Here is a 13,389-nt window from a genome sequence, read left to right on the forward strand (position 1 = left end):
TAGTAAACCATTCAAGGAGAGGTCTTCTGAACACCAAGCAAGCATGCTATGCAATGGACATAACGTTACTGTTGAATCCAGCTAATTTCCACCTATATTTAATTAATCTCGACCAGGCACTATGTGAGTCTTCATCCCACATCATGGCTACCTCCTCATCCCCAGCTGGAGAGAGCTCAGTGCTGCATGGCGATTCCATACAGTTTGACTTGGTCCCAGACATAGTGATGCATGGCTCAGTGGTCCAAGTTAGTTACCAGTGCTCCAGGGCCTGTGAGGTGGGAGTGGAGGTGGTGGTCTCCACACAGACCAAGACAGGAGTGGCTGTCTTCAGGAGGAGATGGACCAACCACAGACGCCTCCATGTCCCCAGGACTCATCCAGTGAAGCTTTGGTTCCCTCCAGGCATGGCCTACAGAAAGGACCTCTTCATGAGGCGCACATTGGACGTCCATAATGTGATGGTTCGAGCCTGGTTGGACCACCTTGAGCAAGGCATAGGAGACAAAGGCCATGTGAATAGGACCAGCACATACAATGGGTCCCTGGTGAGAACGTTCAAAGTGCTTCAGGCAGTACTTCCCTCTGACCGTCCAGCTAGACATTATCCTGGGTGCCCCTCCTGGATGGCTGATCTTATGTGGCAGCTGACCAGAGACAGAATCCGCCAGTGCCCACATGAGTCAGGTCTGGTCTCAATCAACCAATCATGTTTTGTACTATATGTGTGTGTTACAATTAGACTCACATTGCTGTCAAGTACACTTTATGATAAACAGTTTGGTGCCAGTGAATTGAGACATAGAAAGAAAAATACTGACATATTATTTATTTTGTTAAAGAAGGTATTCTCAGTCCTTATTATAGTTGTAGTGTATACTAATATTTTCTTGAATTGATTTGTAGACACTGTGGATATGTTGACATTTCCAATGGTTAGCACTGGAAAGAGTTTTGGAGTGATTCGCAAGATCCACCCTTTCATCAACAGAGATCTTGAGAGAGATCGTGTCCTCACTGTGGAGCAGCCCAGGTTTGGATTTAACTTCCCTCTAAATAGTATTTATTTGCATTCATGACACATTTCCCTACGTTATCATGAGAGCTGATCCTTTGGGTAGTCTTGTGGAAAACAACTCTGCAAGTGCACTGACAATGTCACCTGGAATGACTCACATAAACATGAATAGTTATAACCAGTATAATGCCAAATTAATTATACAATATATTGTGACCTCTCTTACAAAGTTAGTTATTTTAAAGTTCAACTAAAAGGGTCCATGATTTAGCATTTTGAAAATGATAGTTTCAGTCATCTGATGTTTCTGACTCCATGCACCTCCTTAGGTCAGTTACAGAAAGATCTCTGTCTTTTCAATGCTGACAGCTCATTTCACTTCCATTTTTAATTCACTTAGCATATACATTTCCATATGCTACAGTTCTTTATTGTTTACATGCTTTAAACAATGCATTGAACGATCAGCGAACGAACCTATGTAGAAGATGATACCAGTGGGCATGCTTTATGGATGCATAATATTTTTTATTATTAAGATATAATCACAGATTACAACTACACAAATTCATTAAATCTCCTCCCTGTGGCAGCTATGGAACAGTGACACAGAAAATTGAATGAGAAAGATCTCATTAATCTCCCTTTCCCCAGTATCACAGTGTCTATATGGGTCTTTCTGGTGCAGTGGTGTGACAAGAAACTGTGTGGAATCATCCATCATGTTGATCAGAACAGCAAATACGACACTCCTCTGATACAGCTCACTGACACAGGTGAGGCATAGCATGGAAGCTTGTTGTGGATTCACCTGATAGGATGTTAGTGTGTATTTGTTCCGTTTCGGTCTCACTTGATACTTATGATGTAATGTTGGGCTGTGAATGTGATCAAGCTGCTGTGTCTTTGAGCGGTAGGTAGTGTTATGATTAGATATCAGCATGCATTATGGTAGATGTCTGTCTTATGATTTAATAAAGTACTGTCTAATGTTTAGGAGATATCATAATTCAGGTTCGTGTGGTGTCTGGGGGAGATCAGGCATTCAGAGCCCACACAGCTCTGCCTCTCTGGACCTGGATCAGACTAGACTGCTTCATACAAGGCTCTAAGGTACCATACAATTGAATTTAATAAACTATTATTCCAATGATGGGAAATTGGATTTGTCACCAGCAAGATATACTGAAAAGAAATCTAAATGCAACATGCATCAATTGAAAATATTTTACAATGTTGCATTTCATATAAAGAAATCAGGCAATTTAAATGAATTCATTAGGCCTTAATCTATGGATTTCACATGACTGGGCAGTGGTACTAGGGAGCCAGGCCCAGCCATTCAGAATTTGTTTTTCCCCACAAACGGCCTTTATTACAGACATAAATAATCCTCATCACCCACCGCCCCTCAAACGATCCCACAGGTGAAGAAGCCGGATGTGGAGGTCCTGGGCTGGCGTGGTTACATGTGGTCTGCGGCCGGTTAGACGTACTGTCAAATTCTCTAAAACGACATTGGAGGCAGCTTATAGTAGAGAAATGAACATGAAATTATCTGGCAACAGCTCTGGTGGACATTCCTGCAGACAGAATGCCAATTGCATGCTCCCTCAAAACTTGTGACATCTGTGGCATTGTGTTGTGTGACAAAACTACACATTTTAAAGTGGCCTTTTATTGTCCCCAGCACAAGGTGCACCTGTGTAATGGTCATGCTGTTTAATCAGCTTCTTGATATGCCACACTTGTCAGGTGGATGGATAAACTTGGTAAAGGATACATGCTTACTAACAGGGATGTAAACACATTTGCACACAACCTTTGAGATAAATAAGCTTTTTGTGTGTATAGAAAATGTCTGTGATTTTTAATTCAGATCATGAAACATGGGACCAATACTTTACATGTTTTGTTTACATTTTTGTTCAGTGTACATACAGCAACAACATATGCATACAGTACATCAGAGACACACTTGGTAGCTTAGGGTGCTACAGTTAGGAATGGGGTATATCATTAAAGTCCCATTTCAGAATCTACATACCATCTTTTCACATCATGATATTTATACATACTTTATATATTGGAGTTTGTAGTTGTGAATTTATGAATTTATGTCTTGTGTGTCTTTCAGGTGACACTGCAAGTTAAACCTGAAATGACATCGGGAGGAATGGTGGGGCACACGCACATATTTGAGTAAGCCATCAAAGCTTTTTGGATAATTACAAACTTTTTTTAGCCATAAATATTTTGATATGTAAACACAGAAAAGGGATTGGAGTGAACTTAGGTGTTTTTAAGACTAGCACACTTCAAACTGCACCAAAAGCCTTGAGCAGGACTTTGCATAACTTAGTGTCAATATTTCTTTCAAATGTTGAGTGTTGAATATTTTGCAGCTTTCAGAGTGACATCCATTACAATGACACTGGTGGATACTTTGTGATTGGAGGGGGCAGGTTCATGCCAGGTTTCCATGGCTATTTTGGACCAATCAAATACTATCGTTTGGGCACAGAAAAGGTGTGTCCAAATGCCTTGAAACTTAAAAAAAAACAATTGTTCAATATGAGAAATGAAAATGTACAGAAATGTATTATACAGGTCTTACTGTACTACTGTATTAAGAGGTATATGTTCATGTTGTTACAGTATCATGACAGTTAAATATATTACAGGTGATCAACTTCCTTTCCCCTGCCAAGACATTAGAGGGCCTGGAAAAGACTCACAGAGAGTGTGATGTTATCAGAGAAGTCACTGCAGCCTTTCTTCAGGCTGTGACACACAACCAGGAAGTCTTTATGACAGGTGAGCTCTATACTGTGTAGATTCATGTTTAGTCATCTGTGTGAGTGGTGTGCCAACACCAAATGGATCTGTGTCTTGAAGGCAAACCCTAGCACTGTGAATATGGAGTCTGGGGGAGTTTTATGCCACATTATTATGGATAAACCAGATCTGACTGAGTTAGATTTTTCAGGTTTGTGTCACTCTCACTACATCAGTTTATGGAGAAGGTTTGGACAGAATACATGTAGGCAGACATGGACCTGGGAAGCACAGAAGAAGCACCGTGCACTTTTCACCTTCTTAGAGACCCAGCAAAAGGACTTCCCCACAGGTATATTACCTATAGGCTACCCATCTCATACAGGTGCCTTATGTACTTAAACCTACATCACCTGCAGGTAGTGTTTGACTGCACCTCACATATTCTTGGTTACTTTTACAGTATCTACTCCATTGATACCTGTAGGAACTAAGAACAGGAGAACACCCCTTCACCTTGGAAGCAGATTGTTTGAGCATGTAGTGAATAGACTGTCCAATAGAGGAAGCAACCAGATGGACTCCACCACCACCTCCTCCTCCCTGATAGCCCTGCTGCAGATGTCCTCCTGCTATGGCTACCACCACGCCTCCTTGCTGCTCTCCACCATCCATCTGGCTGGCCTGGGGGCCCCTGTGGACCAACAGCAGGTAGCGACCAGTCATCTGACCTCATCACTAGTAATGCCACCTTTGTCATGAGCTGTATGTGACCCCGGACCCATGATGAGTGACCTTGTTATGACCTCTGTGTATTCCAGGGTCATGTCTACAGTCTGATTGGTGCACTGGGAGACAACCGTTTAGCCCTCATGCATTTGGGCTACAAACACACACAAGGAATTGACGGGTTCCCCAAAGACTTTGACATGGCGTACAGTTACTACTCCAATGTTGGGGCACAGACCAGTATTGACCAAGGGCGGGTACTGGGGAATCAGGTGAATTTATAAAAAAAGGACTTGAGGAACTTTAGTTGTACTGTTACGTTAATATAACTGTTAACCATACATTTCCTCTCACCCCAAGCAATATATCACTGAGCACATTCTTATAAGCAACGAGAACCACCTGAACAGCCTAACCCATGAGACAGGTGACACCTTTCAGTATATCAAACTTCAAGCTGACAGAGGAGACGTTGAATCACAGGTACAGTATATATCAAAATACTTAGAAATCATTGCGCTTTTAGTCTATACTAAAGTACTTAGAAGTGTCTTCTACGTCAAGTTAGGAATGATTCAAGGGAATTAATCTGAAAATGACACAACTTCATTTATGCAGAAACTTCTAGCAAAGCTTCTATTCTGGGGTCAAAATGGTGTCTCTAAGGATGTTGGGAGTGCAGTTAAGTGGTACGCTAAGAGTGCCATGGAGCTGGAGGATCCTGCAGCCATGTATGAGTACTCTATCTTATTATTTAAGGTAAGCATCATGTCTTGTGTAAGTAGGGGATATAGGACTTCAATATTGCCAGATATGAGTTGTGTATGTGTAGACTGATTAGAGGACTGATTGATAATGGTCTCTCCAGGGACAGGGGGTGAAGAGGAACATGACTCTGGGTCTTCAGATATTGGAGAAAGCTGCAGCCAAGGTATGTGTGCTGTAATACTCTACCTTGTGGTGTGTGTTTATGTGTGTCTATGTGTGCTTGCCTTTAATGTGCATCTCTGACCCCTAGGGTTCAGTCCAAGCCTTGAATGGGCTGGGATGGTATTACAGCACCATACTGAGAGACTACAAGACTGCCTACAAGTACTTTGAACAGGCTGCCCACAATGGCAGTCATGACGGCATGTTTAACCTGGGTGTGTATCACTTAAATGGGAAGAACCCACACAACCCAGAAAAGAATGAGGTAGGACCAACCTCACCCATCCTTTTTAAAATCAACTTGAGTTTTAAGTTGGAAGCCTTTTACAGATTTATGAAGGGTCTAATACTCATTGTGTTTTCTGTACTCCCCAGACTGCTGCGTTTCATCTCTTCCTAAACTCCTCCCTCTATGGTCACGTGGACGGGGCGGTGGAGGCGGCCTGGTACCTGTCCACAGGAAACATGGAGGGGGTCTCCCGGGACACAGAGAGGGCTGTGATGTAAGTCTCTTATCCGCTCAGCTCAGGGAGTGAAGAAAACTCCTGTATGATCCACTGCACCAGAGGGTAGCCTGCAGAAAAGTGTCATCTGACTAAATGCTGGACTAATTCAAGGACCTGTGTATTTGCATTTATAAAAAATAAGTGCCACTGTCACAGCGTGGCTTAGAGCGAGAGACCCTGCGTAGTGCTGAGTTACTCATGTCTTATGAATCCCCAGATGAAGCTGTTAGTGTCACAAAAATATCTTAGATCAGGGCTGATGTGTCAGAGTAAGAGTAAACCTTTAGTCACTGAGCTTATTGTAGTCCTTAGTATTCTGTACCAAATGTGTACAGTCGTGGCCAGAAGTTTTGAGAATGACGCAAATATTAATTTTCACAAAGTCTGCTGCCTCAGTTTGTATGATGGCAATTTGCATATACTCCAGAATGTTATGAAGAGTGATCAGATTAATTGCAATTAATTGCAAAGTCCCTCTTTGCCATGCAAATGAACTGAATCCCCCAAAAACATTTCCACTGCATTTCAGCCCTGCCACAAATGGACCAGCTGACATCATGTCAGTGATTCTCTCGTTAACACAGGTGTGAGTGTTGACGAGGACAAGGCTGGAGATCACTCTGTCATGCTGATTGAGTTCGAATAACAGACTGGAAGCTTCAAAAGGAGGGTGGTGCTTGGAATCATTGTTTTTCCTCTGTCAGCTATTGTTACCTGCAAGGAAACACGTGCCGTCATCATTGCTTTGCACAAAAAGGGCTTCACAGGCAAGGATATTGCTGCCAGTAAGATTGCACCTAAATCAACCATTTATCGGATCATCAAGAACTTCAAGGAGAGCGGTTCAATTGTTGTGAAGAAGGCTTCAGGGTGCTCAAGAAAGTCCAGCAAGCGCCAGGACCGTCTCCTAAAGTTGATTCAGCTGCGGGATCGGGGCACCACCAGTACAGAGCTTGCTCAGGAATGGCAGCAGGCAAGTGTGAGTGCATTTGCACGCACAGTGAGGCGAAGACTTTTGGAGGATGGCCTGGTGTCAAGAAGGGCAGAAAAGAAGCCACTTCCCTCCAGGAAAAACATCAGGGACAGACTGATTTTCTGCTAAAGGTACAGGGATTGGACTGCTGAGGACTGGGGTGAAGTCCTTTTCTCTGATGAATCCCCTTTCCGATTGTTTGGGGCATCTGGAAAAAAGCTTGTCCGGAGAAGACAAGGTGAGCGCTTCCATCAGTCCTGTGTCATGCCAACAGTAAAGCATCCTGAGACCATTCATGTGTGGGGTTGCTTCTCAGCCAAGGGAGTGGGCTCACTCACAATTTTGCCTAAGAACACAGCCATGAATAAAGAATGGTACCAACACATCCTCCGAGAGCAACTTCTCCCATCCATCCAGGAACAGTTTGGTGACGAACAATGCATTTTCCAGCATGATGGAGCACCTTGCCATAAGGCAAAAGTGATAACTAAGTGGCTCAGGGAACAAAACATCGATATTTTGGGTCCATGGCCAGGAAACTCCCCAGACCTTAATCCCGTTGAGAACTTGTGGTCAATCCTCAAGAGGCGGGTGGACAAACAAAAACCCACAAATTCTGACAAACTCCAAGCATTGATTATGCAAGAATGGGCTGCCATCAGTCAGGATGTGGCCCAGAAGTTAATTGACAGCATGCCAGGGCCGATTGCAGAGGTCTTGAAAAAGAAGGGTTAACACTGCAAATATTGACTCTTTGCATCAACTTCATGTAATTGTCAATAAAAGCCTTTGACACTTATGAAACGCTTGTAATTATACTTCAGTATTCCATAGTAACATCTGACAAAAATATCTAAAGACACTGAAGCAGCAAACTTTGTGGAAATTAATATTTGTGTCATTCTCAAAACTTTTGGCCACGACTGTACTTTCTGTTGATTTACGGTAATAATGATGTCATGATAATAACAATACTTTGTTGTTGTCGTTATGTGATGAACCTCTCTGATTCAATACTTGTTTTATGTATTATGTTGTCCTGCCCTCTAGCATTCTGAAACAGATCTGTGAGCAGAATGGTTACCTGGGATACATCGTAAGAGAGGCTCTCCAAGCCTACCTCCAGGGCTCCTGGTGAGAGAAGCAAAATAGACTCTAGTTCATCAGTCCAATTTCCCTCATTCATTTGATTTGTCAAATCGAGTTACTGATGTTACAGTGTTTGTGTGTGTGTGTGTGTGTGTGTGTGTGTGTGTGTGTGTGTGTGTGTGTGTGTGTGTGTGTGTGTGTGCACGTGTGTGCACGTGTGTGCACGTGTGTGTACATGGGTATGGGTTAAACTTAGTTTGTTGTACTGTTGTAGCATTTTTTCTGTATTGTTCCTAAAGGGGCGAGGCTCTGGTCAGGTATGCCCTTGCCGCTGAAACAGGTTTGGGAGTGGCCCAGAATAATGTTGCCTACCTATGTGAGGTAAGGAGTCTGGCATTTGAATTCTTATTTTCTCATGGAAAGATACTGCATCTCTCATATTCTTCTAAAGCCAATTAGTTCAGAATTAGTGACACATTCATTTGAGAGACACACAAAGACACCCCAGGGCCTTGACAGAGAGACATTCATTACCATAAGCCATATCATACACTTGAGTTACCACTCTTTTTTGATTCCAGGAGTTGAAGCAGAGCTATGATTGTCAATGGAGGTATTATAACCATTCCACAATGAACTATGCCCCACATGATTCTGGTGAGTTCCTGTCCTACAGTGTCATCACAGCCTCTAGTCAGTAGTGGAAAAGCTAGTTTACATAAAGCACCTGTTTCTCTGTTAGCCTGGTCCCAGATCTGTTTGTGCTCTTGCCAACTCCATTGCTTTCATTGTCAAGCCAAACATTTGGCATTACAAAGAGTGACAATGAGTTGGCATGATGGCACAGACTGACACTCAGGCTATCGCTCTGGTTCCAGGTTTGCTGAAGATGGGCGACTACTACTACTCAAGCAGCAGGCTAGGAGCTGTTGATCAGGCTATATCACTGTACAGCAGAGCAGCCCTGGCAGGCAGTTCTCAGGTGTCTTACCATGTATTATCACTGTCATTTACATGCTACAATTAAGCCTCCAGAATCTTTGATCCTTCTGTAACAGTAACAGTAATCAGAATTACAATGCATTCAGACATGTCAGTTTGCATGCTTTTGATTACTGTTCTCATAATGATTTTTCCCTTATGAACCCTCAGGGAATATATACATTGGTGGTTTTGGCAGAAGAGGGACATGATGTCCCATTGATCATCAGAGACAGATTAAACATATCAATTCATGATGGGCTGGACATTGTGGTGGAGAGACTCTTACAAAGGTACTTCCCCTTCTACTTAGCAGAATCATATCAGACTCACTAATGAATAATAGACTGTATGCCAATGCTTTGTTTTTGTTTTGTTCTGTTTTCCCCCCATAGATGTGTAGAGTTGGATGAAGATGAGGATCTGACACCATGTACTTTAGCTCTACTCAGAGTCCGCATGGGAAAATCCTGGAGAAAAATGACTCAAGACCCTATACAGCTGTCACTGGTAGGCCTTTATCTTTAAGTATGACAAGGATCGCCATTTCTCCTGCTCATCATGTGATCTGACCATGGCTAGTCAGAACCATATGACAATGCCTTTATCAATCACATCCCACTGGCCACAGACGTCAGTTCAAATTTCGTCATGTCATTGGATTTGGGTTCAAATTTGGGTGAAAAAAAGACGAAATGGCCTCACGTTGATGACTTTTTGCAAATCCAATCAGTTTTCCACATTGATTCAACCTCTTCACATTGATTATTTTGGTTGAAATGACGTGGGAACAACGTTGATTCAACCTGTTTTTTGCCAAACGGGATAGCTCATGGTTTTTAACAAAATAAAATGCAAGACAATTTCAAAGTTGTCTAATGGAATGCAAATGTGATCCTGTAAATCCTGTCTTCCAGGTTTATATATCTGTCGCTACTCTCATCATTGCTCTGATTACTGTGCTAATCCAAAGTGCTCTGGGTAAGTCAGTTTCCTGAATACCTCCTTGCTAAAATACTGTTACATTTCAGTGTAATAATGAATAGTCTTGATGTCCACCTAACATAATCACATTTCCATGTCTTATCACCACCTCTGTATAGGCATCTACATATGTATGCCACACGGTGGTACTGTTGCCTCAGTTGGTTATCTGTTACAGCTACAGCCTAATGTTAAATACATCAGAGGAGGCTGGTGAAGGGAGGACCGCTCATAATAATGGCTGGATTGGAATCAATGGAATGGTATCAAAAACTTGGAAACCATGTGTTTGATAATGTCCCATTTATTTCATTCCAGCCATTACAATGAGCACGTCATTCGATTTAAAGGGTCACCAGCCACCATTGGAATACTGTGCCGTTCTGCATGTGTCATATTTATTTTTGTCCCCTCCATTGTAAATATAGAAAGCCTATGTTAAATTGTAAAACCAGCCCATTGTTTTTTCAAGACAAACTCTTGTGATTTATTACATCAATGCTTGACTGGTAAACAGTTTCTTTGCCCCCAGAGTGTGTCCAAGTGCACATCCCAGCTAGACAACGTAGGCATACCACTGACTGTGCAGTAGATGACAGGACAGGGACATACCCTGTCAATCAAGCAGAAGTCAATGGGAATGGACAGCAGGATCAGAATGACCCCATCAGGAGAGAAGACAGAATGTCCAGAACTGTTAGAATGGCCCAGGGTCTATGGTCCATTCTACTGAGGGATGGACAGACAGTTGACCTGGCTGTTACTGTGTCTGGGGTGTGTCTCTGTGTCCTCTGCACATTGATCCTCCATCATCTGCTCTGATAGTTGTCTTACACGGCACAGGAAATTACAACACAGGAAATGCCTGAGACAGGAGATAACATATAAAGGAATGTATATGCTTTATGTTGGGAAGCAAGCCTGTAAATATTATAAAACTGAATTTTTTGAGATATCTGACTAATTTTAACTTGACAGGTGGGAGTGAACAGACTCATATGACTGATACAGATGTAGGATCTTAATATGATCACTCTTTTGTTGCTGAGAATTTTTCTGTACAGCAGGAAATGCAGATGAACTATGTGATTTGCATAAATTCACTGAAAACTCACATTTACAAACGGTTACATTAACAGTATTGCACATTTCATGTAGCCTACTTTTGGCCAGCTAATAGCCTAACCGCCGAGCAACATTGTGGACTAAATGTTCAAAACCTGTTGCTGCAGGATTATTTTGCTGTGACAATATAGGGCAAATTAAGATCCTACATCTCTAGGTGTATGAGTCTGCTATCTGGTTGTTTTGTTTCAGCCGCATGGTGCTGAATCACACGTTTTTTCTGGGGCTCCTAAACGTCTGTCTGTTTGGGGCCGTTACGTTAGGTTAGTCCAAGGCCGATCAGAAGGACTAGTTTCTGCTGGTTAACTTATTACAGTTTTTGTCTGAGCAGTTGTCCAGAATCTTCTTGATTTATTGGTAAGGGTTATGAATCATACGTACAGTTGAAGTCGGAAGTTTACATACACCTTAGCCAAATACATTTAAACTCAGTTTTTCACAATTCCTGTCATTTAATCATAGTAAAAATTTCCTGTCTTAGGTCAGTTAGGATCACCACTTTATTTTTAGAATGTGAAATGTCAGAATAATAGTAGAGATAATGATTTATTTCAGCTTTTATTTCTTTCATCACATTCCCAGTGGGTCAGAAGTTTGCATACACTCAATTAGTATTTGGTAGCATTACCTTTAAATTGTTTAACTTGGGTCAAACATTTCTTGTAGCCTTCCACAAGCTTCCCACAAAAAGTTGGGTGAATTTTGGCCCATTCCTCTTGACAGAGCTGGTGTAACTGAGTCAGGTTTGTAGGCCTCCTTGCGCGCATACGCTTTTTCAGTTCTGCCCACAATTTTTCTATGGGATTGAGGTCAGGGTTTTGTGATGGCCACTCCAATACCTTGACTTTGTTGTCCTTAATCCATTTTGCCACAAATTTGCAAGTATGCTTGGGGTCATTGTCCATTTGGAAGACCCATTTGCGACCAAGCTTTAACTTCCTGACTGATGTCTTGAGATGTTGCTTCAATATATCCACATAATTGTCCTTACTCATGATGCCATCTATTTTGTGAAGTGCACCAGTCCCTCCTGCAGCTAAGCACCCCCACAACATGATGCTGCCACCCCCGGGCTTCACAGTTGGGATGGTGTTCTTCGGCTTACAAGCCTCCCCATTTTTCCTCCAAACATAACGATGGTCATTATGGCCAAACAGTTCTATTTTTGTTTCATCAGACCAGAGGACATTTCTCCAAAAAGTACGATCTTTGTCCCCATGTGCAGTTGCAAACCGTAGTCTGGCTTTTTTATGGCGGTTTTGGAGCAGTGGCTTCTTCCTTGCTGAGCTGCATTTCAGGTTATGTCGATATAGGACTCGTTTTACTGTGGATATAGATACTTTTGTACCTGTTCCCTCCAGCATCTTCACAAGGTCCTTTGCTGTTGTTCTGGGATTGATTTGCACTTTTCTCACCAAAGTACGTTCATCTTTAGGAGACAGAACGCGTCTCCTTCCTGAGCGGTATGACGGCTGCGTGGTCCCATGGTATTTATACTTGCGTACTATTGTACAGATGAACGTGGTACCTTCAGGCATTTGTAAATTGCTCCCAAGGATGAACCAGACTTGTGGAGGTCAACAATTTTTTTCTGAGGTCTTGGCTGATTTCTTTTGATTTTCCCATGATGTCAAGCAAAGAGGCACTGAGTTTGAAGGTAGGCCTTGAAATACATCCACAGGTACACCTCCAATTGACTCAAATGATGTCAAGTTAGCCTATCAGAATCTTTTAAAGCCATGAGATAATTTTCTGGAATTTTCCAAGCTGTTTAAAGGCACAGTCAACTTAGTGTATGTAACTTCTGACCCACTGGAATTGTGATACAGTGAACTATAAGTGAAATAATCTGTCTGTTAACAATTGTTGGAAAAATTACTTGTGTCATGCACAACCGAACTGACTTGCCAAAACTATAGTTTGTTAACAAGAAATGTGTGGAGTGGTTGAAAAACGAGTTTTAATGACTCCAACCTAAGTGTATGTAAACTTCCGACTTCAACCGTAACTATGATGGGTTACCCAGAGTAAATATGGTGGGTCCGCAAGAGTATGTGCAGTGTGTGCAGCATTCCTAGACCCTTGCCCAGGGTTTAAGTCTGATTTTTTTTCATGCAATGAACTGTCTGTTCTCCGTATGTGGGTCAATGAGTGAGATATGATTGTATTCTGTGAAACACACTAAGCCCCATCATGTAGATACAGTACTTCAGATAAGGATTTCATATTATGGGGATGGTAGAACTGCTACTCTGTTTCTGAGTTATGGATTTCAT

The 13,389-nt window shown here is 42.1% G+C and overlaps 1 protein-coding gene and 1 long non-coding RNA gene across 2 annotated transcripts; both read left to right on the top strand.

Annotated features, from left to right (window-relative positions):
• Positions 1 to 392: 392 nt before the first annotated feature.
• On the top strand, positions 393 to 9,050 carry LOC120054273 (protein sel-1 homolog 3-like). Its single transcript, XM_039001694.1, has 18 exons — positions 393 to 687; positions 907 to 1,033; positions 1,673 to 1,794; positions 2,016 to 2,131; positions 3,156 to 3,163; positions 3,424 to 3,547; positions 3,703 to 3,835; positions 4,284 to 4,507; positions 4,618 to 4,797; positions 4,886 to 5,008; positions 5,144 to 5,284; positions 5,394 to 5,456; positions 5,544 to 5,720; positions 5,831 to 5,958; positions 7,985 to 8,068; positions 8,323 to 8,404; positions 8,605 to 8,680; positions 8,902 to 9,050. The coding sequence occupies exons 1-18, from the start codon at positions 408 to 410 to the stop codon at positions 9,048 to 9,050; spliced, it is 2,337 nt and encodes a 778-aa protein (XP_038857622.1). The 5' UTR covers positions 393 to 407.
• Positions 9,051 to 9,408: 358 nt separating this feature from the next.
• Positions 9,409 to 11,549, top strand: LOC120054511. Its single transcript, XR_005477613.1, has 3 exons — positions 9,409 to 9,514; positions 9,922 to 9,985; positions 10,521 to 11,549. It is a non-coding gene; the product is annotated as an uncharacterized LOC120054511 (long non-coding RNA).
• Positions 11,550 to 13,389: the final 1,840 nt, after the last annotated feature.

The sequence above is a fragment of the Salvelinus namaycush genome, chromosome 10 (genome assembly GCF_016432855.1).
Source record: "Salvelinus namaycush isolate Seneca chromosome 10, SaNama_1.0, whole genome shotgun sequence".
NCBI classification, from domain to species: Eukaryota; Metazoa; Chordata; class Actinopteri; order Salmoniformes; family Salmonidae; genus Salvelinus; species Salvelinus namaycush.

Coding starts and splice junctions, on each gene's coding strand:
- LOC120054273 (XM_039001694.1), top strand. CDS start 408: ATGGCCTACAGAAAGGACCTCTTCATGAGGCGCACATTGGACGTCCAT. Junction 5,009..5,143: donor GAGGAGACGTTGAATCACAG/GTACAGTATATA, acceptor TCATTTATGCAG/AAACTTCTAGCAAAGCTTCT. Junction 8,681..8,901: donor CTATGCCCCACATGATTCTG/GTGAGTTCCTGT, acceptor CTCTGGTTCCAG/GTTTGCTGAAGATGGGCGAC.